Raw genomic sequence first — 26,077 nt, 5'->3', positions numbered from 1 at the left:
TTACTAACAGAGGAAATTCAGAGACTTATATGGAATTGGGGCTAGAGGAAAAGAGAAATGTAAAAGGGAGTAAAGATAGGTATATAGTATGTTTTCCCACAGAGGTCACTCACTATATTTTTGATATTCTATTGTATACAACATAGGGAAAATACAACATTGACTTGTTGAAATTAATTGCCCTTTTTTGTCCTCATTTCTTTTGTCTTTTGTGATACAGAAATGACTTGTAATTTTCTTAGATTACCAGTCATCTGTTGATAAATTCTGAATGCCATGTGAAACTCATCTAGTAATAGGATAATTTTTAAAGTGACTTAAGGTGGTGTTTTATTATCACAATTTTCATATCAACAGCTTACTTTATTTTTTCATTCCAGGGATTTTTTCAGTTAATGTGCAGTAAAAGCTGCTGTGTTTATTTCCATAAAATTTGTTGGAAAAAGTTTAAGAATTTAAAATATCCAGGTGAAAATGATCAGGTAGTATATCTGTTTTACCTTTAAAACTTAACTACAGTATTTTTCTACCATTTCCTCTTTCCCTTTCATTTCTTCTTATTTACATCCTTCCTCCTCCTTTTCTCCCTCCAGTTTTTTTTCCCTTTTTTTCCTGATACTTTTCTCATCACTCTTCTTTGTTCATCATTGCCATTTATTAAAAAGTTATTTATAGGGGATACTCAGGTAGTTGCTTTTTCTTAGTGATTACTGTTAATTTGTTCACTTCTCTTTAGAAGTTTAAAAATATGAATATTGTTGCATATATTCACATAGTGGACATGAAATCAAAGAAAAGAATTCCTTAAAAAACAGAAAGGAAAACTATACAATTTTAAGTCTAGCTTCTATTTTAAGGATAGAGAATAATGATACATTTTGTAGTTTTAAAAAATTTTATTTGTAATTATTTATAGTTACCTGAATTCATGTTACTAAGTTGATTTCTTTGCCACTAAAATTGAAGTAGAAATCTAAAGTCCAATTCTATATTAATTACTTTAGTGAACTAATGACCACACATTGGGTCTATGTTTCTTTCTAGAGTATTTACGTTGTACAAAGACAGAAAAATTTTATAAAGCAATTGTGGAGCAGCAGAGTATTGTATATGGAGTTGGGGGATCTGGGTTTAAGTCTAATTATTTTGAACTGGTAGTTTAACCACTGTAAGATTCATTTTTTTCTTAACCCTAAAGTGAGGATAGTAGTATATACTTCTCACAAGGTTGTTGTGAGAATGGACAGATTAAAAGAAACTTGCTTTGTGTACTGTAAAAGCCATTGTATAAAGCATTCACTTTTTAAAGCAGTGTATAAATACTTTTCACTTTCTTTAATTGTTATAATAATCAATATTGTTCAGCTTTAGAAAGAAAAGTAAAGGAAAGCTAAGTAACTTAGCAAGGCAAGGAAATGGCAAGGTCAGAATTCCTTTTCCCTGGAATTCATGTATTTGATAGAAATTCAGTATTCCATTTTTGCTCATACTTTATGACATTTTACTTGAAATTTCTTTCCCTTGTGGCAGCAAATACATTATAGGTTATAATATAGTTACATGAAGATTTTGAAGTAGACCTGGTGAGAGAGAAAAGCGTGATCAGCATTTTGAACAGGAAATCCATTGATCAATTGGACTATCTTTGAACAGCTGAGTCTCAAACCTTTATTTATATATATTTTACCATTTAGCAACATCTGTTTCTAACTCTAAATATAATCAGATTTTCACACCACTGATTTTTTTGTTTTTATATTTTTGTATTTTTATTGATAATTTATTGGTTTTTCTGTTGATAATTACAGAGTTTCAGTGGAAAAAAATGTTTGAAGGAAGGATGTACAGGTGACATGGTAAGGATGCTACAATGTGATGTACCTGGAATTGTTAAAATTTTGGTGAGTGTCTTTTACCTTTCTTCCTTTCCTTCACTAGAACAATAGCTTTGATTTCAAATAGATTTGGGAATCATAAAAATAGTATTCTAGTCATATTCTCTCTGGTGGTGACCAAGCTCTCTGAACTTTCTATTGCTTTGATTTCTCCAAAGTTGTATTTAAGTAGTTCTTAAGGGTAAGTTTTTTTTTTAATTGAGAGACACATATATCTGCATAAAGAAACAAAGCAAGCCATGCCTATACCAATGAGCAAAGTCTGTCATGAATTTAAAATAATATAATTCTGTGCCACCTAAGTGATTTTAAGATGTTCTGAAATTCATTTAGTCTATAAGTATCTTATCTGTAATAATATCTATATAAAAATCACATGCAGTATTTGCACATAAATGTGCTCAAATGGCATCCATTTTTTTAACTAGTGAAATCTTACTGAATTTTCAATTTATAAGTAAATATATGAGAATTATAACTATATTAGAATAATATTTCTTTAAACATACTGTTTTTGTGTTTTATATTTGGCATTTAATGTCTTTTTTTCAAATGTTAAGGCTAAAAGTAACAATAAAGAATTTCCAAAATTGAACTACTTTAGGGCTCTTTTTTTCTATCACTTGCAGTTTGAAGTTGTGAGAAAGGATGAATATATAACCATTGAAAATTTAGGAGCCAGGTAAGTTTCAAATAAAGTATTCTACTTTTTTTCTGAGCATGTATATATTTTTCAGTTGCTTCTTTTTTGTGTTTCTGTTGTTGCTGGAGCGCCAGTAAATTTAAAAAGTAGTACTAATTGTGTGAAAAATTGCACTTAATTGACATTTGTCCTCTCCTCTTTCCCCACTTTGTGTATATTTGAATTTTAAAGCAGGCAAGGAAAAATTATGTTTATATTTTTTGCCTTTAAGTATGAAAATCATCCTCTCCTGAAAAAGAAACTTGTTTTACAGTTATTTAAATTAGGTCATTGTGATATAAAATCTTTCTACTAGATTTCAAAACTCACACAGGCGTCTATCCTTGTCTGACAGTTATCACCATAGTTCCTACATATAAGAAATAAACACAGAAAACTGTATTGCAGAGCAATGTATAGTATAAGTTGGGACTTCATAGAGGTATAGAAGTTTCAATATAAAATGTTTCCATAGCCCATTGACTCTCCTTTTTTCCATTTAAAATATAAATGTCTAGCATTTTTCAGTCTACTAAATACATTGTATTGATAGCTAAGGCATCAGTTTTCCCATAGGAAATCCAAATCTTTTCAGCATATCTACAACTGGACTTTCAAACTTTCTTCCCAACTCTTGTCAGTACCTCTTTTTAAACTTGATTAATTCAACTTCCTAAATATATTTAGAAATGCTTACTAACATTTGCCCCCATACTTCCAGTAAACTTAATGAAGTTATATTATTTCTGAAACAGCTTGGAATTCTGAAACAGCTTCTAAATTTGTCTTTGTTTTTAGTCTTACCTTCCATCTTTTATTTATAATGCTGTCTAAAGCACTTTTCAAAATGAAAATTGGAATATATTACTTCTTTGCTTGAATATCTTCTAGATTCTTCTCATTGTTTATAATTAAGTTCACACTCCTTAGCTTGGCTCTTCAGTCACCTTGTTCCTGTTAAACTCACTATAACAAGTAAGTTCCTGTTAAACTCACTGTAACAAGAAACTCACTATAACAAGTGTCATTCTCTTGTCATTCACGTGTGTGTATGTGTATATATACATATATACACATATATGTATATATGTATACGTATACACACACACCTGTTAGATTGAGATTCTTTTAGTTTCTTGAGTGTGCCGTCAATTTTACCTCCAGGCCTTGCCTGGAATGCTCTATGCCTTTGCCTAGTTAAAACTTCTGGAAAGACTTACATCATGTATTCCCTCCACTTTCCCTATCAAATCATTTACTGACTTTTGTTATATTTTCTCAACTGTTTTCTCCATTTGACTAAAATGTTAATGGACTTTATCTTGCTTACTAGTATATATTTCCAGTACATAGCAAAGTACTTGGCACATAGCTGGTACCCAATAAATACACAACCGATGTAGAGAGTCAAAATTCCATTATTTTGCCATGAGTAGTATTACTTTTTTTATTGATAGGACGTTCACTTGTATATGAACTCTGAACTCTTTCTTGGATGGTGGTTCCATTATTAACTCAGTTTTCTTTTATCTTCACCGCATTGAGTCTGTGTTTCATAGCCAATCAGAGATGTAGCTAGAAAGAATTTGGAAATCTCTTGACAGTTTCTCTTCTGGGATTCCTCTTACCTTAGCAGCCATAATTCCATGGCTTCAATTTTCTGGTTTCTTTAGCCAAGAAGACTTTCTTCCCATCACATGACACTTAGCTCTTAGCTAAAAGCTCTAAGATTGGTGATTTTACTAATGTATTTCATGTGGTTGTGTTTGTTCCCCTCTCCTCTGAGCACATCCCCAGCAAAATGGTCTATTTCTGTCCAGTTGCCAACACTTTCAGGATTTTTTTTTAATTTACCCAGGCTTTATAGTTGTTTTCTGTGGGAGAATTTGATAACTATTAATAGTTCTTACCACGGAAAGTGGAAAAGTTAGTTTATGGGGTTTTATGAATAAAAACCTTTTTAAATCTTGAAATTCTTTGTTTTTATTAAAATGTACATAGAAAAATGTACACAAAATATAAATACAGAGATTAACAAATTGTAAAGCACTCTTGTGAGTTCCATTCAAAGCAGCAAATAGAATTTTGTGAGCACTTGAGAAATACTCGGCATGCCGCTTTTCCCAACTCTTTCTCCCTATATAACTGTCATCCTAACTAACTTTAATGGTAATCATTTCCTAGCTATTCTTTATAAATATACTTATTATAAATGCATTTCAAACACTGAAGTTTTTTGTAGGTCAATTTTTTCCAAGGTATAGTTCACATACAGTAAAATTCGCTCTTTAAAAAAACACATTTGGGGGCCTCCCTGGTGGCGCAGCGGTTGAGCTCTGGGTTGTGAAGCTGCCGCCAGCCTCTGCAGCACAGGTTCTATCCCCGGCCACTGGCAAGGGTCCCACATGGCGCGCAGACCTCTCCTGCTGCCCGCTGCTCCCCTCAGCAGTGTACTTCGGTCCTTCTGCCTATTCTGCTCTCTGCTCTGGCTCTGGTGAATTCTCTCACCCTCCCGCGCTTCTGACTGTATCCATGCTTGTATTAATAAATAAATAAATAAATCTGTAAAAAAAAGAAGAAGAAGAAGAAGCTAAAAAAAATAAAAATAAAAAAAAAACATTTGGAAATTTCTTTGTATATTTGTTTGCACCAAATATCTTTTGTAGTCATTCTCTTCCGTCAACTTTCAAACCCTGTTGTAACCTGTAATATTGCTTTATTCTGATTGTTCGATAGTAGGAAAGATTGTGTTTTTTTGCGTAGTATAATTCTTTTGAGAGTCATCCGTGCTGTTGCATATATCAGTAGTTTACTTTTGTTTGTTGCTGAATAATCTTTCATTGTATAGATCTACTACAATTTATTCACTCAACTGTTGACTTTTAAATTCTTACTGGATTTTGGCTCTTCCAAATAAAGCTGCTGTAAATGTTCACATGTTACTCTTTCTGTAGACATTTGCTTTGGGTAAATTCCTAGGAGCAGGATTTCAGAATCATATAGTATGTGTTTAATGTTAGAAGAAACTGTTAAACTGCTTTCAAAGTAACTGTACATTTTGTTATTCTCACCAGCAGTATTGGAGAATTCTAGTTTTTCTGCATTCTCTGTAGTACTTGGTATTATCAATTTAAGAAATTTCAGGTGTACAGTATTTTATTGTGATTGAATTTGTATTTGCATAATGGTAATGAGTGAACGTATTTTCATGTATTCATTTGCCACCTGTGTATCTTCTTTGGTGATTTATCTGTTCAGAATTTTGGCCCATTTTTTTCATTGGATTGTCTTATTTTGAGCTATTAGGTTTCTTCATATATTCTGGATACAAATGCTTTATCTAATATGTATTAAAATAATTTAGCCTACTGTTTTTTATTCTCTAAAAGGTATCTTTCAAACTGTAGAAATCAATGTCTATGAAATCAAAATTTTCAATTATTTATTTTATGCTTCATGCGTTGTGTCCCATTTAAGAAAATTTTGTCCAACCCCAAATCACAAGATTTTCTCCCGTATTTTTACATAAGGATCAACATTCACTCCATCCTATATGGATCCCTAGATGTTCTAGCACTATTTATCGAAAAGACCATCCTGTCCCTATTAAATTAGTTGGGCACCTTTGTTGAAAACTAATTGGTGCTACATTCATATATGTAGTCTATATCTGAAGTCATTTCTCTGTTCTGTTCATTTACATATGTTTGTTTACCAATATCATGCAATCTTAATTTCTAAAACTTTTGATTATCTTTTGAAATTACATGGTGTGTGTTCTCCAACTTTATTTTTCAAAATAGTATTTTCTAGTCTAAATCCTTTGCTATCCCATAAGTCTTAGAAATACAAATTCCTCCAAACTTCTTGCTAGTATTTTGATTTGGATTACATTTAATTTGATTAATTTGAGAATGATTTACAGCTTAGCAGTATTGAGGCTTTCCATGAATTAACATAATATAAAATTTTACTTAGCTAGTACTTTTTTTTTTTAATTTTCTCTCCTTTTTTTTTTTTCTTTTAAAGATTTATTTATTTATTTATTTATACAAGCACTGGGTACTGTCAGAAGCAGAAGCGAGGGAGGGTGAGAGAGATCACCAGAGCCAGAGTGGGGAGCAGTACAGGCTGAGTGATGAGATACACTGCAGAGGGGAGCAGTGGGTGGCAGGAGAGGTCTGCGCGCCGTGTGGGACCCTCACCCTGCGGCCGGGGATTGAACCAGTGCTGCAGAGGCTGTGGGCAGCTTCGCAGCCCAGCTCTCAACCTCTGTGCCACCAGGGGAGACCCTTAGCTAGTACTTTTTGATCTAAGAATCGTTTTGTAGTTTTCTGCAATCTAGTTATTTGTGTTATATAGAAATGGATTTATGCATATTGTATTTGTATCCTGTGACCTGATATTTAATAGCGTTAATATAATTTTGTAGATTCTTTGAAATTTTCTACAATTGATCATGTTATCTGATTTGTTCCTATCTATATGCTTTTTGTTTATTTTTCTTTATTTACTGCAATGGCTAGGTCCTCTGATTACAGTGTTGAAGATCAAGTGATGAGACTAGACATCTTTCCTTTCTCAGATCTTCAAATCTTCTGTTTTTAAATCATTTAATATGCTATATTAGCTATAGACTTTTTATAGATGATCATTTTCAGGTTGAGGACATTTTATTTTTCTGAAAATTTTTATCATAGATATTGAACTGATGCTTTTCTGTGCATGCATTGAGATAATCATTTGGTATTCTTTAATCTTACTGTGTTGAATTATATTAATTTATTTTCAAGTGCTGATTTAGCCTTGCTTCCCTGGGGTAAATACCAGCTGATCATGATCTATTCATGATCTATTTACAGACCTATGTTCCTTAACAACTGGGATATATTCTGATAAATGTGTCTTTAGGGGATTTCATCATGTGAATGTCATAGAGTGACTTACATAAGCCTAGATGGTATGGCTTTCTACATACCTATGCTATACATATACACACATGTATATATATAAATATGTGTGTGTGTGTGTATAGGCCTAGGTCATGTATATGTTATTGATCAAAACATTATGTAGAATGTTGTATTATTATGTAGAATGTTATATTATTATGTAGAATGTGACTTTTTTTTATATTGCTGCTGGGTTTTTTTTTTATTGGCTATAGCTAACATATAACACTGTAAGTGACTATAACACTGTAAGTATAAGGTATACAGTATGGTGATTTGATAAATGTAAATATTATGAAACTATTAGCACAATAAGATTAACGCATCTATCACCTCTCATAGTTAATATATCTTTTGCCATGTACTTCTCGGTACTTAAGCCTTACCCTCAGATTCTGGGATTTCATAAAGTTCTCCTGTGTATGGATCATTGCTAGTTGGTCTTGTGGGAGGGACTGAAGTCTAGAATGGCCTATCTTGATATCACTCCACCATACTGGTGGTATTAAAGAATTTGTTCATAACAGTTTTTAAAATGATAAGGCAGACTTTATTCAGAAATATCATGATAGGTATAGGGACTGATACAATGGGGTTTTGCTATAGGGGAGTGATGGGAATTTATAATTAAGCAGTGGGGTGGGTATCAGTGGGTGGAAAATTACAAAGAAGAACCATCAGAGGTGATTCTTTGCTAAAATAACTTAACAATATTTTTGCTCAAAGTAGATAGGATAATTATGTATTATTTGGAGGCTGATAAACGTAAGCATAATTCAGTTTTTTCTGTTTTAAACTTCATATACATTTAAACATTTATTTTTTATGCTTTTTAACTATTCATTGCTTCTTATTCATTCTTACTGTTGTTACAGTTTTTCATTTAGTTGCTCTAATTTTATTGCAGGACTATACTACTTTAATTATTCTACTGTTAATAAATGATATGTGTGTTATTTCCAATATTAAGCTTTAACAACAGTACTACAATGAACATTTCTGTACAGTTATATTTGTGCAGAAAATTTTCCAGAAAATATAAACTTGTCGGGCCATCTATGCATCTCTTCAACTAAATTGTTGCCCACAGTGGTATTAACACTTACACTCCTACCAGTACTTTAGGAGAATTCCTTTTACTCAGTATCTTTGTCAATATTTAATATTATTAGAATTTAATATATTTCCAATGCAGTGAATGTTTATCACTGTTACGGTGCTGCTGGAGTTGATGACAACTACCAGCATCTATGTTTATTAAGCTTACATTCTAGTATTGTCCATTTATTTTATTTCCTGAAAGAGTTCTCATTTCAAAGTTGAGCCACAAGTCTCTTCATGTTTCATAGCAACGCTTACCTGGTATTTAGTCTATTTAATAAACATTGTCACTTTTCCCTCCATTTCCCCCTAACAATTTGCATTAATAGATATCAATTTTTTCTTTCTTTTTTAAAATTACTAATCACTAAATGAGTTAAATTTTCTTGGAATATTTATTAGTAAAGAGAGTCTATGGTAGAGGATAGCCTGGGAAGAGGTCCAGTTTTGCTGTTTTTGTATTTATTTTTTTTAACCACACAGCCTTCTTGTAAATAAACTAATCATGAATATTTTTTGTGTGAAGTTTAGCAATTTTACTTGCCTTTCTAACTCTAATCAAAATGACTTTATGGGCTTGTCAGTATTGGTAGTTTTTGTTTGTTCTTTTATTTTCTTCGTTTTTAAATTCTTTCCAGGAATTGGAACAAAAGGAGAAGAAAATGCTCAATTAGCCATGTTGGTACCTGAAATCTTGACTGACTTTGGCATTGACTGTAACAATTTTTTTTCCACTTGCAGTTATAAAAAGTTGATGTCTCTGAAAATAACTGATACCGATATAAGACCGAAGATCAGTTTAAAATTTAGTGGAAAAGGTATTTATTTTCATATATCTCCTATTGAAAAGTTTGTTAAAATTTTTGAGTTGCTCTGTCAAGTGTCATGCCTTTAATAACCAGGTGTTTACATGTGTTTGTAATTCACTGGCCTTACACTAGCAAGCATCACTTGCTGTAGCCTAGAATTTATGGACGGAAAGTTCAGCAGGTGTGTGGGTCTCACATACCATCACATCCTATAGAAAGGCCTTCTAGGTTCAGTATGTAACTGTGACTATAGAATGAGGTTGTTCCTCATCAATCCTCCTCCTTTGTATCATTCCCTATTGATGGAGTAAATTGGAAGAAATGGACATTATAGGCTTAAGGCCAAGTAATATAAGTTTAGGAGCCAGCTATTTAGTGTGTTAGAAAATGCCAGCTCTCAGCACTTGGAGACCTTAAGGGATCCTCTGTCCATGGAAGAATAGTTTGGTGGCAGTATTTCTTGCTAGGAGGGAAAATAATGTACCTCATCCCAGCCAGCTCTTTATTGGCAACTCAGAGAAAACCCTCTGGGTCATTTACCTTATGGCCTTACTTGCCTAAACGGTGTATGTCAAGTTCGTCAAACAAAAATATTCATTTAAAAATCTCTTCAAACAGAATCATGAAGAATAATGTTGAATTTTTATTTTTGATATTTACACAAAAATATGACATCATATACCATATTTTTTACTACTTTCTAATTAACCTTATATACTTTCTTCCTTTAAAAGTGCAGCCAACGCAGAAAAATACTAAATATCAAACTCATGCCTTATTCCATTTCCTTGATGAAATACCTTCTTCATCATTAATTTATATTTTTTGAGATGATAAGAACATGATGTTCATGAGATTATTGTGTTTCAAAATTTAGTATTTATTGGAATCATCTGATGACTTTGTTAAAATATAAGTGCCAATTCAATAGCTCTAGAATGGGGCCTGAGAGTCTGCATTTCTACCAGACTCCCATATGGATGCTGATGCTGCTGGTCCATGAACTCTATTTGACATTGAAAGGAATATATCACTTTATGTTTCTTGATATAATTGTGCATTGTCTAATAAGGTAGCTAGCCATATGTAACTATTTAGTTTAAATTAACTAAAATTAGATAAAACTTCAGATTTAATTCTTTTATCAGACAAAAAGCATTTCCATTGTCCAGTGGCTAATAGATAGTTCAAAGGTAAAATATTTTCACTACAGAAAATATGATAGTATCTGTGAGACAGTGCTAATTAAGATAAAATATAATTGCCCACTTAAAGTATAATTAAACACTGGCAGTTACCATTCTTGAAAGTCTTGAATTTCCAAAGGCCTAATACTTTCATCCCACTTGTTCAGTAAATGAATAAAACCCTGGTTGGTTGAGAGACTTATATGGTAATTAGTCTTTTTGATTACTTTTGATTGGGAACACATTGTTTTCATCTGGATTTTCTGACAATTAGACAGTAGCATGCTGTTGAGCACTGAGTATGGCATAGCACTGTTCTATATTTGATTCTTTTGGAATAGTCCCTCTCCTACAGAAGTTTAGAATGTAATGTAGGAGATCACATAGAGAAAGAGCATTAATGTGAAATGTTTTCACTTTTTAAAATTCATTTTCAGATGAAATGCCTATCTTCAAACTTGATTATAATTATTTCTATCATCTGCTTCATATAATTATTATTTCTGGTACTGACATTGTCCGGCAAATATTTGATGAGGCTATACCACCCCCTCTTTTGAAAAGAGAGCTTCTTATACACAAGAATGTGCTGGAACCCTACTACAACCATCTCTGGACCAATCACCCCTTGGGTGGAGCATGGCATCTGCTTTATCCCCCAAACAAGGAGCTTCCACAGTCCAAACAGTTTGACTTATACCTCTTATTAGCACTCATAAAACATTTGAACGTATTCCCTGCACCCAAAAAGGGCTGGAGTATGGAACCACCATCTTCTGATCTCTCTAAGTCTGCAGACATCCTGAGGCTGTGCAAATACAGGGACATCCTCCTTAGTGAGATTTTGATGAATGGTCTCACTGAGTCACAATTCAATTCAATTTGGAAAAAAGTTTCAGATATTCTTCTGCGCCTTGGGATGAAGCAAGAGGATATTGACAAAGTGAAGGAGAATCCTATTGAGAATCTCTCTCTTGATTACCATCAGCTGTCCATCTACCTAGGCATACCAGTACCAGAAATCATCCAGAGGATGTTATCCTGCTATCAACAAGGTACACAATAATTACTTACTTCAGCCAGTAAACTGAGTGTCTGCTTTGTACCAGACACAGTGCTAAGTGCAGGATATTTAGTAACTCACATTCTTGGGAAATTAAACTTATCAAGAAGCTAATAGAAATTACAGTGCTAGAGATATTTCTAGAACACCATGAGAAATCCTGGCTCAAAAGTGTCCTGAAAGCCTGGAAAATATAATATGTAAGGAATTCTTAAATAACATGTAAAAGTTAGTCAAGTGAAGAAGATGGAGAAGGATGTTTCAGAAGGAATCAAGAACAAAGGTATAGAAACAAAAACATACTATAATGCAGGGAACTGAAAAATTTGACCTTAACAGAGTAAACTAGGAAGAATTTATAGAGAAAATACATTCAAGAGGACGTCTCTTGCCTTTTGAGTTTTGTTTTCAGAAAGGAATTGTGGAAGAATTTAGGTAGAGGTGCTTTATCACTTGTAGAAATTAACAGTGCCTTAAAATCATGAAATACAGATATAGTATGTTTCAAGGATTTTTAGACACATTGGGTTATGTTTCTCTTCCTTTCTAGCAGAACCTTAACATTTAAAAATTTGTTAAATAGGGCCTCCCCAGTGGCGCAGCAGTTGAGCGCTGAGTTGCGAAGCTGCCTGCAGCTTCTGCAGCGCCAGTTCGATCCCTGGCTGTTCCCCGGCCACCGGAGGAGGGTCCTGCATGGCACGCAGACCTCTCCTGCCGCCCGCTGCTCCCCTCAGCAGCGTACTTTGGTCCTTCTGCCTGCTCTGCTGCCTGCTCTGGCTCTGGTGAATTCTCTCATCCTCCCGCACTTCTGACTGTACCCAGTGCTTGTATAAATAAATAAATAAATCTTTTAAAAAAAAAAAAAATAAAAATTTGTAAAATGACAGCTATTGTTATGTGTAATTAAAAAAAATTAGATTGATCTTTATGCAAGTGTCTAAGATCAGCAGTGGCCATTCCCAGACACTGCCTGTTGATATAAGAAAGACTTCAGACACCCTTTCTTGCATTACAGGATAGTTTCTCAGCTGTCATGGGAAGTGAACTGAAGGTATGTCAGCAATTTTTAAAGCCTTGCTGTAGTGTGCTAGGTATCTTTTCCTGGTCCTAAAGGTCCTAAGTTATTAGTCATATTTCCGAGGGAGCAAATGATAACCACACTGAAGTTATATTTTAAATATACAACTTCCCACATTTCTATTAATTATTGAAAAGATCCAGATTTTCTTCAGAGATAATTCAGGTCTTTTGCTAAACCTCTGGGTTACTATTGCTTCCATCTTTTCCCCTGCCTAGCCTTTAAGAGCTTTCTTTGCACATAAAAAGCATGATGATACATGAAATCTGGCAAAAGCTTTTTTTTTTTTAAAGATTTATTTATTTATTTATACAAGCACTGGGTACAGTCAGAAGCGCAGGAGGGTGAGACAATTCACCAGAGCCAGAGCAGGGAGCAGAGCAGGCAGACCGACGAAGTGCACTGCTGAGGGGAGCAGCAGGGGGCAGGAGAGGTCTGCAAGCTATGTGGGACCCTCACTGGTAGCTGAGGATTGAACTGGCGCTGCAGAGGCTGGGGGCAGCTTTTCAGCCCAGCACTCAACCGCTAAGCCACCAGGGGAGGCCTCTCTGGCAAAAGCTTTTGACTTGTAAATTGGAGGATTTTTTTTTTTTACATTTGCTCTATTTAGATTAAATAACATACTCAGGATAAAGGTAATATTTGGAAAGTGCTTTGAGCACTAAATAAATTCAAGGCATTTCAAACAATTCTCATTCAAGTAGTCTGAAGAGCTTATTGGTCATTTCCCTTTAATAGAGGCTTGTTTCTTTATAAGTGCATCTATATCTTAAATATCTTCCCTAGCTATTACAGTTATGTTTTTTATTTGTATATCTGAGTTTTTGACTTATAGCCATTGTCTCCACTAATCTGTACAAAGGTGGTCTTTTTGTCCCCCACCACTTAACCTCCAGACCTAACACATCCTGATAAACTGTGAGTGCTTAATAAATACCAATGAGGAGAAGGAGTGCTGGTACACATAAATTCATATTCCTACAAAGACTTAAACTTTCAATGGAGGTTTGCTTGACTATTTAATTGACTATTCATGACCTTGGACTTGTAAATCATAAGAATTTGCTGCTTGATTTAAAGTGCATACATTCTGGGCATTATCTACTATGAACTCTCAAAATTTTATTTACTTTTCTTTCTCTAATTATAGACTTTATTATCTTTATGTTAAAATTGAAAGATTATACCTTGTTTAATCTGGCTTTGTGAGTGAAGTTTGTTATTTTTACAGTTACAAAATTGGCGCAGTAAAAATCTTTTGACTTTTCTTAGTCCCAGGCAGATATTTGTTGGTTGCATTTGCAATTATATATCTAAATTTTTTTCTTTGTGCATTATAGGAATTGCTCTACAGTCAATAACAGGCAGTCAACGTAAGTATACTTAAAAACAAAATTCTTACATAAACTTTCAACTTGGGATGCTTAAAAGATACCAGCAGTAGTTTTATTTGCTCAGATAAACTATTAAATATAATGAGTCACTAAAGCTTTGCAGATCATATTGCTTAAGTTCTACTGGTCAGCTGAATTTACTATGAACCTCTTTACTCTACTTTGTCCTAATGTGTGTTCCCCAGCATTTACTTAAAGGCACTATTTTAACTTTTTGACACAGGACACTTCAACAGGTTAAAACCCCGGCTTTTTTCTACCTGCTCATATGATACTCTTAACTTATGTAGCTTTTATCTGGTTAACTACACATTGTTAGGCTATATACTTTTTTGCTGGGTCATGAAATGTTAATTTTTAAATTTCCATTTTTGTGGTTTTTTTTAAAAAAAAGTTACTTATTTTACAATTAAAATTATACTTAAAAAGCCACATTATGGGTTTTGTTTGGAATAAAATTATTCTTTAAAAAAAAAACTGATACCACCTACTAGAACAAAAACAGACACACAGACCAAGAATCAAATAGAAAACCCAGAAATAAATCCACATATTTATGGGCAACTAATCTTTGAAGGAGCAAAGAATATGCGGTGGAACAAGGACAGTCTGTTCAATAAATGGTGCTGGGAAAACTGGACTGCTAGACAATTTTGAAAATTGAAGCTAGACTACTACCTCTCACCATGCACAAAAACCAACTTAAAATGGATAAAAGAATTGGACATAAGACCTGAAGCCATAAAATATATAGAAGAAAATATAGGCAAAACACTACATGATATACAACTCAGTGACATCTTTAGACACATCCCCCAAAGCAAAGAAAGTGAAGGAAAAGATGAACAGCTGGGACTACATCAAACCAAAAAGTTTCTGTACAGCAAAAGAGACATTCATCAAAACAAAAAGATACCCTACTGATAGGGAGAAAATTTTTGCACACAATTCTACTGATAAGGGACTGATCACAAAGATCTACAAAGAGCTGAAACAGCTCACAAGAACAAAGTAAACAATCCTGTCAAAAAATGGGCAGAAGAGCTAAAAGGACACTTCACCAAAGAAGAAATGAAACTGGCCAACAGGTATATGAAAAAATGTTCACCATCACTGTAATCAGGGAAATGCAAATCAAAACCACAATAAGATACCACCTTATACCAGTGAGAATGGCATATATCAAAAAAACAGGCAACTACAAATGTTGGCGAGGATGTGGAGAAAAAAAACAACTCTCCTACACTACTTGTGGGAATGCAAACTGATCCAACCACTTGGAAAGCTGTGCAGGGTGGGGGATTCCTCAAACTACTAAAAATGGAGCTTCCATATGACTCAGCAATTCTATTCCTAGGAATCTACCCAAAGGACACAAAAACATTTAATTCAAAAGGATACCTGCATCCCTATGTTTATTGTAACATGTTTTATAATAGGTATGATATGGAAACAACTCAAATGCCCAAAATAGATGACTGGATCAAGAAGATGTAGTATATATACACAATGGAATATTACTCAGCAATCAAACAAATAAATGCATGCCATCGCAGTAACAGGAATGGAGCTGGAAGGGATTATATTCAGTGAAATAAGCCAGAAAGAAAAGAAAAATATTGGATGGTTTCACTTATAGGAGGAATGTATGGGAACAAAATAAAGAATCGGGGGGAAAAAGAATTATAATAAATTAAGAAATAAAATTAACAGGCAACCATAAATCAGAGACATTCTGCGGGGAGTGGGGGAGAAGGAGTAAAGAGGGGAGGGAAGAGCACAAGGGACTATGGTGATGGTGCACAGGTGAATTGGTGGTGGGAATTATTTGGGGACTACACCTTAGAGGAGAAAGCAAACATTGTACAAAAAAGAAGAATGATGTAAAATATGAATAAAATAAAATTTAAAAAATAATAAAAGAAAATTAAATGAGGGGGAAATAAAACCTGATACTATGGGTTTTGTTTGGACCATCTGTAACCAGTTAGATGAAATCCACAAGTTTTGATATTGAATCTCTGGGGCAGTGTCATGGGACATGGTGCCAGAAAAGAGGTCATATGTAGGGGACTAATACCCATTCAGACCTTTGGCTATGAAAAAGAAGAAAAAAGGAAAAAAATAGATCTTCTAGCTTTTTGTTTTTTATGTTCTAAAATAATACTAATTGCGTTATTAATGGAGTCAATGTCTGGTTTAAAAACTTAGTATTTAGAAACTTAGTATTAAGTTCTGGAGTATCTAGTACTAGAGTCCACTTAAGATCATAGAAAAATACCTTAGCATTTGCATTTATACTAATTAACTCCAAGCTAGTATATGCACATATTATTTGATCATTTATAATCGGGCTTTTCATTTTGACCCTAGTATTTCTATTTCTGGGATAGTGTTTTGAAGTTAATTTTTAAAGTAAATTTATTTATAATAGTGATAAAAGATTAAAAGTGTGTGTCCATATTTTGAATATTTTGTCTTTATATTTAGGTATTGAAATAGAAGAGTTACAGAATGAAGAAGAATTAAGTCCACCTCTCATGGAGTACAACATAAATGTGAAATCAAATCCTGAAATACAGCTAGCAGAAATGAATAAAGATGAGGCATCAATACCCAGTGAATCTTCAACAGAATCTATTAAAGATCTCCAGGAAGTATAAGCTCTCATTAATATTTTAATTAGAAGAACATAGTCAGGGCCTTTATTTTCCTGCATGTGCTATACTTAAATTATCTTGGACAATCTTAGTTTATATTTAGCATAGTATTCACATAGAACTTGAATTGGAATAGTTCCCCAGTACTTACTTCCATAATCTTTCCTGACTTAACCATCTAATTTGCCAACATTTTTTGAATGCCTTTTATGTGTGAGGCATTAAGCTAGATTTATGAACATGTTTCTTCATCCTAAGTGATAGGAGTAAATGAGGGAGGTTAATAGGAAAAAGAAGAAAGCATAGTGAGGAATAGAAGAAGGAAGAAAATAATACTTAAATGTCATTTGCATAAAGGTAAAATTTAAATTATTCAGGATGGACTGTATATTTCTTTATGGATAAGTGGTCACATTTAATATAGTCACTAAATTCTTCATAGGTTTAATTTTTCACCTGTGTAACCGAACATGTTGATTTTTAAGAAGTGCATTACTCTTTTACTCATGTATGCACATGTACAAGTGAAGATCTATGAGCTTTTTTCACTGACATTATATATTGTCTCTTTATACATCGATGATTTCTTCAGAAGACTGAGGTTAAAGTAAAAATTAAAATGAAATTTTCTGTAGAATTATGGAAATATTAGAAGATGTCAGTGGTTAAAAGAAATGTATTTTGCAAAATAACTCATTGTTCAGTTTGAATTGCATATTAAATAAATTATTTATTTCTTACCTTTCAGGTTAAGAGTAAACAAAAGAAAAAGAAAAAGACTAAGAATAGAAAGGTAAGGGACTGTATTAGCATTATAATAGGTGGATATATGATTATGGATACTTAGATTTCAGACATGGCTTCACTGTTAGAATTTAAAATTAGTCCAAATAAAATTAGTCCAAATAGACATAGTATAAATGACTTATCCATAACAATAGCTTATTGAATCTATGAGTAGAGAGAAATCCATGTATGTTAGATCTTGAATGATTTAAACTTGTGCTGTGCCCTACTTTACTTCCCTAAATCAAAATTTGTACACTTAACTATACAAATAAAGAAACTGAGTTAGTTTCTTGGGGATTTCATTAATTTCTGCATACCACTCTCACTTTAAAAATGCCTATTCAGTGTTTTAAAAGTAAATTCTCATCATATTGTTACTGATATATTCCGAAGTATTTTTCAAGACCTTAAGAAATTTTAATTTTCTTCTTTGTGTCAAAGACGCTGCCAAAAATGCAGTAGTGTACAAAAATGGTAAAAATGCAAGAAGCTTCTTTCATGCATCTTCCTTGCTTTGTGCCAGTTGGAAAATGAAGAATTTACTAACAGTAGCACTGTTTGAGGAAGGTTTGTTAATTACCTGGAAAATTACAGAGGAAAGTCATGTGGGATGGGGGGCACGGAAGGATGCTTTTTTTTTTTTTTGCATTTTTTTCCATTCACAGCACAGTTGAGGGGAAGATATAGAGATTTCCTATACACACCCATCCTTCTTATATACCATCTTTCCCCATTATCAACATCCCCCAGCAGAGTAGTACAGTCATTATACTGATGGACACCCACTTTGATGTATCATGATCACCCAAAGTCCATACTTTACAATTTGGTTCATTCTTGATGTTGCACATTCCTATGGATTTGGACTCCATGGATTTAGATTTGGGTATTTTTTTTTTTAATCAAATATAGTTAACCACTATGCTGTGTAAACTTTTGGTTAAAAAAAAAAAAAAGTTTTTGCCCTGAAACATATATTTAAAATCTTAACACTGAGTAGATAAATTTTTACAAACTGAGTGAGAATATTTGTCAACTACAATCTGGTATCCCATGTTTTTAGTCATTTCAAAGAATATATAATTTTAATCATAAATAAAATTGAAGATAATGAAGGTAAATGTATAAAATATATACTTATTGAGGTCAAGAACAAAGTAATTATATGCTAATCAATAAAATGTCAGTATCATTTTCATATTTGTCATAATCATGTTATAACTTTTGAAAATTAAATTTTGTTTTTAAAAGAGATACCATTTTTTCTTTTAGACAGTTCTTGTCTGATAAAGTGCAGCCTAGTTTGTTAGGTTAGCTGGTATTTTTCATTTTTGCCAAAACATTAGTAATTCTCTGTTCTAATACTACATAATGCTGGCACAGGAAATCTACAGCTGTCAGACCACAAATCTGAGTTCCAAGAGTAGGTACTGTTTGTCTTTATTTCCAAAAAAGTTAAAATATGGTAATACTCAGATTCCAAATTTTTAACTAACTGGAAAGTTCTACTTTTATATATAATTGGAATTAAACAGGTAATAAACACAACTGGAAATAAATGTAAATATCATTCAAAAATTCATATGCTAATAATATTACATATTATTATACCCCACATAGATGGGCCATAAGAACAGGGGGTTTGATGGAAGGAAGAAAAAATGTATACAGTAATGCTCTCCAGGATATGACCATCTGGGTTTATGAATCTTACAAAGAAGTAACAGTAAGAAGGTCTTAATAAATATTTACAAGATCTCATTTAATTGAGGTTTCTGAGACATACTAATTTTTTGATTTAAGCCAAATGAGTTTGTAATTAAAAAGACATGAGTAAATTTTATGATCACTTCTAACCTGGGTTTATATGTTCCAGTGAATTAGGGGCAGAGATCACTGACAATACTCTTCTCAGAATTTCTCTTGGGTGGGAAAAAAAGGAATAGAAAAGTGAGGTAAAGCAGATGAGAGCCTTTTTATGAAGTCTTGGGGAGAAAAGAAACATGGCAAAAAATAAACTAAATCCTTTGAATTGGATATCCTCTCTATAGAAGGAACGTTACTAAGATGTAAGAAAAATTTGCAGATATACTGGCATGACACTGTCATGGGAAGAACTAAAAGAGAGTTTCAGAAATACTTAACTATACTAGTTATGTTCCTTATGAACTAAAGGCCTTTTCAACTCATTTAAGTACACAGTTATATAACCAATTTAAGAACCAAGGCAGAGTCAACTCTAATTTGTAGAATTAAATTGGTACTGAGTATTAATCAGACACTGAAATGCAAAATTCTTAGTGTATGGAAAATAATGTAAAATGAATTTGTAAGTACATCATGGAATCTGTGGGGAAGGAGACCCAGAAGTTAGTTATAAACAAGAGGTGGTAGTAGAAATTAATGCTATAATTTACATGAGTAATTAATACTGTTAACATATGTTAAGTGTAACTTTATTTAGTATGCTGTCCTTATATTTTAATGAACAAAAATTAAGGCTTTTTGAAATTTTCTTCCACTTGTCATCTCCCTAACATTTATTTTTTTCTGTAAGATTCTTAATATTTAAATCTACTTTTTCCTTATATGCAGGTTTTTCAGAACTCTTGTAGTTAGTATAGGATTCCCTAAATGAGAATGACATATACCCTGTCCCAAGATATACCTAGGTTCACAGAGCCCAGTACTCACTTTGAATATCTGAATTGATTTTCAAATTTCGTTTCATGACTCAGAAGTATATTGCAAAATCTGCTTAGTGGGTCACACTGCCATTTAAATAAGGAAATAGAATTAGTAGGAATAAGAAATAATCCAGAGTTCACCACAAATTGTCTTACTCAGTTTGGGCTGCTGTGGCAAACTACGATAGACTGGGTGGCTTAAACAACAAACATTTATTTTTCACAGTTCTGGAGGCTGGAAAGTCCAAGATCAAGGTGCCAGCAGATTTCGTGTCTGGTGAGGGACTGCTTCTTAGTTAACAGACGGCTACCTTCTTGTGTCATCACATGACGGGGAGAAAAAGAGAGAGAGAGAGAGGACACTAATCTCATCATGAGGACTCCACAACATCATCTAAACCTAATTTAACCTCCCAATTGCCCTTCTTCCAATTACCATCACATTGGGTTAGGATTTCAACATAAACTTTGGGGGGGGGTGCACATAAATATGCAGTCCATATACAGATAATTTGGGTTGGGTAAGGTTTATTTTTTGGAACTTCTATTTCCAACACATATGTATATGTAAAGACACACATGTTTATGTATGTGAGTGCATTTATATCATGACATAAAATATATTTTTTATTTTGGTTATAGTCAAAAAGTTTGATAAACATTGGCCTGAATACACAGTCAGGTCACTGTGCTGTATTGACATTAGATCACTAATTCTCGGTGCAATTTTTTCCCCCAGAATAAAGAATCAACAGAAGAGCAAGTGTGAGTATTAGTATATTTAATTTTTTTGCAATAAATTGAAAAGTGTGCTTTGCCACTGTGACACAGCTGTACCTCTGGAAGCAGTCTCTCTAAGAGAGGAAAGATGGTTCCTTTTCTTTTTAATTGCCGCCTTTTTACAGTAAATGACAAAGAGTTAACATTTACTTTGGGGGAACAGAATTTCTCTCCATTTCTTTTCGGTTTACTCAAGAGTCATCTACTGCTAACTACTTTTTTCAAGGGCTAATTTGGGTCTAGTTTAAAATCTTTAATAGTATAGATTATGTAATGTAGATTATGGTTAGTCAATCTAGGCCATATAAGATTTAACCTTTAAGGGACGATCCTTTTTTGTCCCCATGATCTCTTTTACAAAAAAAGTTTGTTTTGATTTGGTTTGGTTAATTAACCTGAGGATTTTTCTTTTTTCAATCCCAGTTGTTAATAGTATCATTTTTTAACTTAATGGAAACATTTTAATTTCTAATGATTCATTATAAAACATGGTAACAGAACATACATTGTTAACTTTAACAAAACATCACCTATAGTTGATATTTTTTCATTAATAGTGAACTCAATCTACTTAATGAGTAAAATAGTTCATCATCCAAAGATGGGCTTTCGCTTTCTCTGTGAACAAACTGAGCCTCTAAAGTCTTGTGGTTCTGAGTTACTAAAATTCATGTTATCAGTACAGTATTTATTAAAGTCCAGTTTAAAAAAAAATCTCCATTCTAAAATCTACTTCATGTTGCTATCTTCAGCCCTCTGTTTAAATGTACACTGACCATAAGTACTGAAGTTGAGTAAACCAACCTACCTGCCAAGAATGTTGTAGTAACATATTTCAGATGTAGAAATGTATTTCTCAAAGTAACATATTAATAAAATTTGGTCTCATAATTCTTGAAAACATTGAGATGAACAGATGGTCTTGACTATCTCAAATTTGCCAAAATTCATTGTGAATCTTTAAGAGAAATAGGATGAGCTTTATCCAAACTTTCTTTGCCCATGAACTCATCTGGTGATAAGCACCTCATGAGACTGTTATGATGTCAATTTGTGAAACAATGACTTAGATGTAAATCACTATACATTTATAAAAGATCACATTGATTTTGTCATCGCTACAGCCCACTTATGGTAGGAAAGGAAGAGCAGTTGAAGAAAGAGCAAGCAAACCTATACCCAGTCAACAGATTTATGAATGATGATGCAAGTGATATTCAAGAAGACTCTGCAACTGAAGACAAGCTGTACAGCCTGGATGAATTGCATATTCTGGACATGTTAGAGCAGGTAAGCCTGATTGGTGGTGGGTACAGCCCTGCATGCCTTCTTCCAAAACAATTATTAACCTTTGTTTCCCCTGTCTCTCGAAAGCATGTTACCCTAGTGACTTATTTTGTTTTTGAGAAAGAGAAAACAAAAAGGGAAGGGACAGCTGGATAAATAAGGGGAAAAATAACCTAGGAGCTGGAAACTTTTCATTTTAGTCCTGAAGAGTTTTCAAATACCACAAGAAAAAAAAAAATAGCCTGGCATAATCTCATTGCTTAAATTTCATGAGTAAATTAGTTTTATAAAGCAATGCAACTTTCATTTTAAAAAATGAAAGCTGGTTGTTACCATGAAATTTTTATAAAAAATTACTGTACAATAATTTTTTTCTTTGATTCCTTTCCTACCAGTAGTCATTGCTGGGAACGGTATACCTATATGTGAAGATTCAAAGGGACATGATTTAAGTGCTCAATAAAGCACTTACTCAGACTAGCATATAAAAAAATTTTAAGCCACTTGATTTATCTACTCATGAGATTCTGTACTTAAGGTAATTTTATGACCTGTTTCATGGTTTAAATATAATTGTATGTAGAAATATTGATTGTCTAAGGGTAGAGTTAACGCAAATTATTGCCTGGCTGATAGTACAACATTCATGCAATTATCATATCTTTTTTTCTCCGTTCCAATTATATTAGACTATATGTATGTATATGTGTATACATATAGCCTAATATATATATATATATATATATATAACATATATATGTATGAACTGAAATCACTTATTCTCTTTTTTTAGATTTATTTATTTATGCATACAAGAACTGGGGTACAGACCAGAGGTGGGGGGGTGAGAGGATTCACCAGAGACAGAGTAGGGAACAGAACAGGCGGATTGATTGAATACAATACTGAGGGGAGCAGTGGGTGAGTCAGGAGAGGTCTGCTGCGCCATGTGAATAGCTCCCTGGCTGGGGATCGAACACGTGCTGCAGCAGCTGTCAGCTTCATAAGTTACGTCTGAACCTCTTGTGCCACCAGGGAGGCCCCATGAAATGACTTATTCTTATCCCAGAATGTTTACTAAAATTTAAATGTGGGACCTTTGGTTTTCATTCAGTGACTATCAGACTATAAGAATTCAAAAATGGTTTCAAAATATCACATACCTCTTGAGAAATGTTTATTTGTTCATTTATTCAAAAAATAAACAACACCTGCTTTGTCTCAAGAGCTATGCTAAGACATGCTCGCTGTAATTATAATATTTATAATCCAGTGGAGAAACTGGACATTAAACTTAAGTGATAGTTTAATAAGTAAATACATTTAAATAATTAAGTGTTTCGGCAATTAAGATTGCCTAAGTTAGAATTTAGGCTCCTTAGCTCAGTGGACTATGGTAGAGGACTACTGGTGCTTTGATGTAGGTGTGATATGATAACAACACCTACAAAGGGGGGTGGAGATCCTGTACCTCTAAAACAAAATCAAAGTTGTAAATCAGTGTTACCTCAATTAAAAAAAACTTGAAAACCTCTAAAAATTAAAAAATATATATATTCAGAATCCTCTACTTACTGCCGTGTGAACTTGGGCAAGTTACTCAGTGTTATGATTTCTAAAATATTAATAATGAGTGTTTACCTCATATATTTCTTATGAAAATAAAATCATTACCAAAAAAATTAAAAAATGGAAAGCATGCAGGTAATGCTGTTCATCAGTAGCAGCAATAGGCAAGTAACTGTGGTATTGTCTAATGAGTGCTGTAATTGGGGAGAGGTGGATTTAACTAAACAAATCAGGGGAGTAATGTTTGCATTGAGACATAAAGCATGAGTAGGAGTTGGATGACAACTTTAAATAACTAAAATACTAGTTTTTTTCTTTGGAGGAATATAAGCATGCATATTCCATTTGCTCATTAGGGTTCAAGCAGCAAAGTAAATGCAGAATATGGAGAAACTGAGAAAGAAAAGCTTGATCGACAACGGCAGCTTTATAAATTGCACTATCAGTGTGAAGTAAGTATTTTTAATCTTAGGCAACTAAGAGGTAGTTTAAATGTTCAAGTTAATTGTTTTATTTTTAAAAGCATTCATTTTTTTCTTTCAATTTCTGGTGACTTGAAAAGAATTAATGGGAAAATTTTTCATTGACCAGGATTTCAAAAGACAATTGAAAACAATGACTTTTCGATGGCAAGAAAACCAAATGCAGATTAAAAAGAAAGACAAAATCATTGCATCACTTAACCAACAAGTGGCTTTTGGAATCAATAAAGTTTCCAAGTAAGTGTAAAACTGTTGATAGGAATTTCTGGGTTTGTTCCATAATGAACACAATTTTAGACAATCCCTCTATAGCCACTAGGTGGCATTATAACTGCGCATTAGGAACTGCAGACCACATGAGGCACTTGTTTTAAAACCTGCTATATTTTGAGGCACAACTCTATTTTATCAAGCTTTTCATGTATTGGATGAACAAGTGTAACAATAATAGAATTGCCTGAAAAAGGTAATTAACTTTTGGGTCATGACTGTAGGTTATGAAAATATGAACAATGAATGAATGGCTCTTTATAGCAAATGAGGAATACATTTCTCAAACATAACATGGAATCCCTTGAGTGCTTTTTAAGTTGGTCTCCTGGTATTTGTGTTCTAAGACTAAGAGATTGAAAGTATATTCAGAGAGATTCTTCCCCACCTCTACCAATCTCAATTCTCATAACCCTCAGTACTAACTGACTAAGGCTAAAATTTACTACTGAATAGGGAAAATGAGTAAACTGCTTTATTCTTTTTGTACTAATTACTATCTCTAACCAGTAGCAGAATTAGCAATACCACAAAATATCAGTAATCCATAAAGTATAATTTGAAATCCATTACTGTTCCTAGACTACTAGTAAAATAGGCAAATTTTAGGAAATATCTTAGGCTGTAGAGTCCAAGATACTAATTGTAAAATTGGAGAAATGTTTGGCAGAGATTTAAGTCTTAAATTTTCTCTTACATATGGTATCATTCAAGTGTGTGTGGAGGGGAGGGGCCTTGGCAACATAGTATCAATTATAAACACTTTCCAGCTAATGCATGCTGGAGTTAGGATCTTCAAGTTCAGAAGGGGGTAAACTAAAATATCTTGGGCAATCTAAGCTGGCTGCAATCACTTAAGAACCAATGCTTCTGGATTTAGCCTGAGAGGTAACCATCAATCAGAAATGTGTTATCAAAGATCAGAAAAGTAATGCTATCCTTGCAGGTGAGCTTCCTCTCTCCTTCACCATCTGTGGATATCCCTTTTCAACTCTTGAGAGCTCACTCAGGTATACTTGTATGCTTAAGACTACAAACAGACCAGTTTAGGGAATGCATTTGTCTTCACATGATGAACATTCTGTGTTGGAACATTCACCAGACATTAATCAAGTGTTCACAGATGAGTAGACTCATATGAAGCACATGTAGAAAATACAAAGTGAGCATTGACAGTCGTTCAATCACTAAAGAAAAAATAAGTATCATCAAAATTAAAATTCTCTTCTTCCAGAAACTATAAGGAGACGGCATGAGGAAATTTACAAATTCAAAAAGCTAATTTTGTTCCAAATGGTATAAGCCCAAAGAAATACATGCCAAGACACATCAGAAGTAAACTTCTGAAAACTTAAAGACAGGAAAAAAAAATCTTGAAAACAAATGGAGACA

At 33.3% G+C, this 26,077-nt stretch overlaps 1 protein-coding gene across 11 annotated transcripts in view; it reads left to right on the top strand.

Moving 5' to 3' along the window:
• DZIP3 (DAZ interacting zinc finger protein 3) overlaps window positions 1–26,077 on the top strand; it is a 110,513-nt gene that overhangs the window by 30,706 nt on the left and 53,730 nt on the right. For 9 of the 11 annotated variants that reach the window (XR_008553877.1, XM_054700616.1, XM_054700614.1 and 6 more), the window contains 13 exons: window positions 381–482; window positions 1,809–1,901; window positions 2,525–2,577; window positions 9,372–9,448; window positions 11,064–11,681; window positions 14,108–14,140; window positions 16,652–16,818; window positions 17,570–17,614; window positions 20,524–20,574; window positions 21,037–21,062; window positions 22,202–22,367; window positions 24,290–24,385; window positions 24,525–24,652. Coding sequence is in view for 10 of the 11 variants with exons in the window: in XM_054700616.1 (XP_054556591.1) it covers window positions 381–482; window positions 1,809–1,901; window positions 2,525–2,577; window positions 9,372–9,448; window positions 11,064–11,681; window positions 14,108–14,140; window positions 16,652–16,818; window positions 17,570–17,614; window positions 20,524–20,574; window positions 21,037–21,062; window positions 22,202–22,367; window positions 24,290–24,385; window positions 24,525–24,652 (1,655 nt within the window). In the remaining variant the exon portion in view is untranslated. The remainder of the gene's footprint in view (window positions 1–380; window positions 483–1,808; window positions 1,902–2,524; window positions 2,578–9,371; window positions 9,449–11,063; window positions 11,682–14,107; window positions 14,141–16,651; window positions 16,819–17,569; window positions 17,615–20,523; window positions 20,575–21,036; window positions 21,063–22,201; window positions 22,368–24,289; window positions 24,386–24,524; window positions 24,653–26,077) is intronic. The other 2 variants (XM_054700618.1, XM_054700619.1) reach the window with 2 other exon arrangements.

This window comes from Talpa occidentalis, unplaced genomic scaffold (genome assembly GCF_014898055.3).
Source record: "Talpa occidentalis isolate TD23 unplaced genomic scaffold, MPIMG_talOcc4v2.1 talOcc4.4, whole genome shotgun sequence".
Taxonomy (NCBI): domain Eukaryota; kingdom Metazoa; phylum Chordata; class Mammalia; order Eulipotyphla; family Talpidae; genus Talpa; species Talpa occidentalis.
This window is presented reverse-complemented; position numbering and strand designations above follow the sequence as displayed.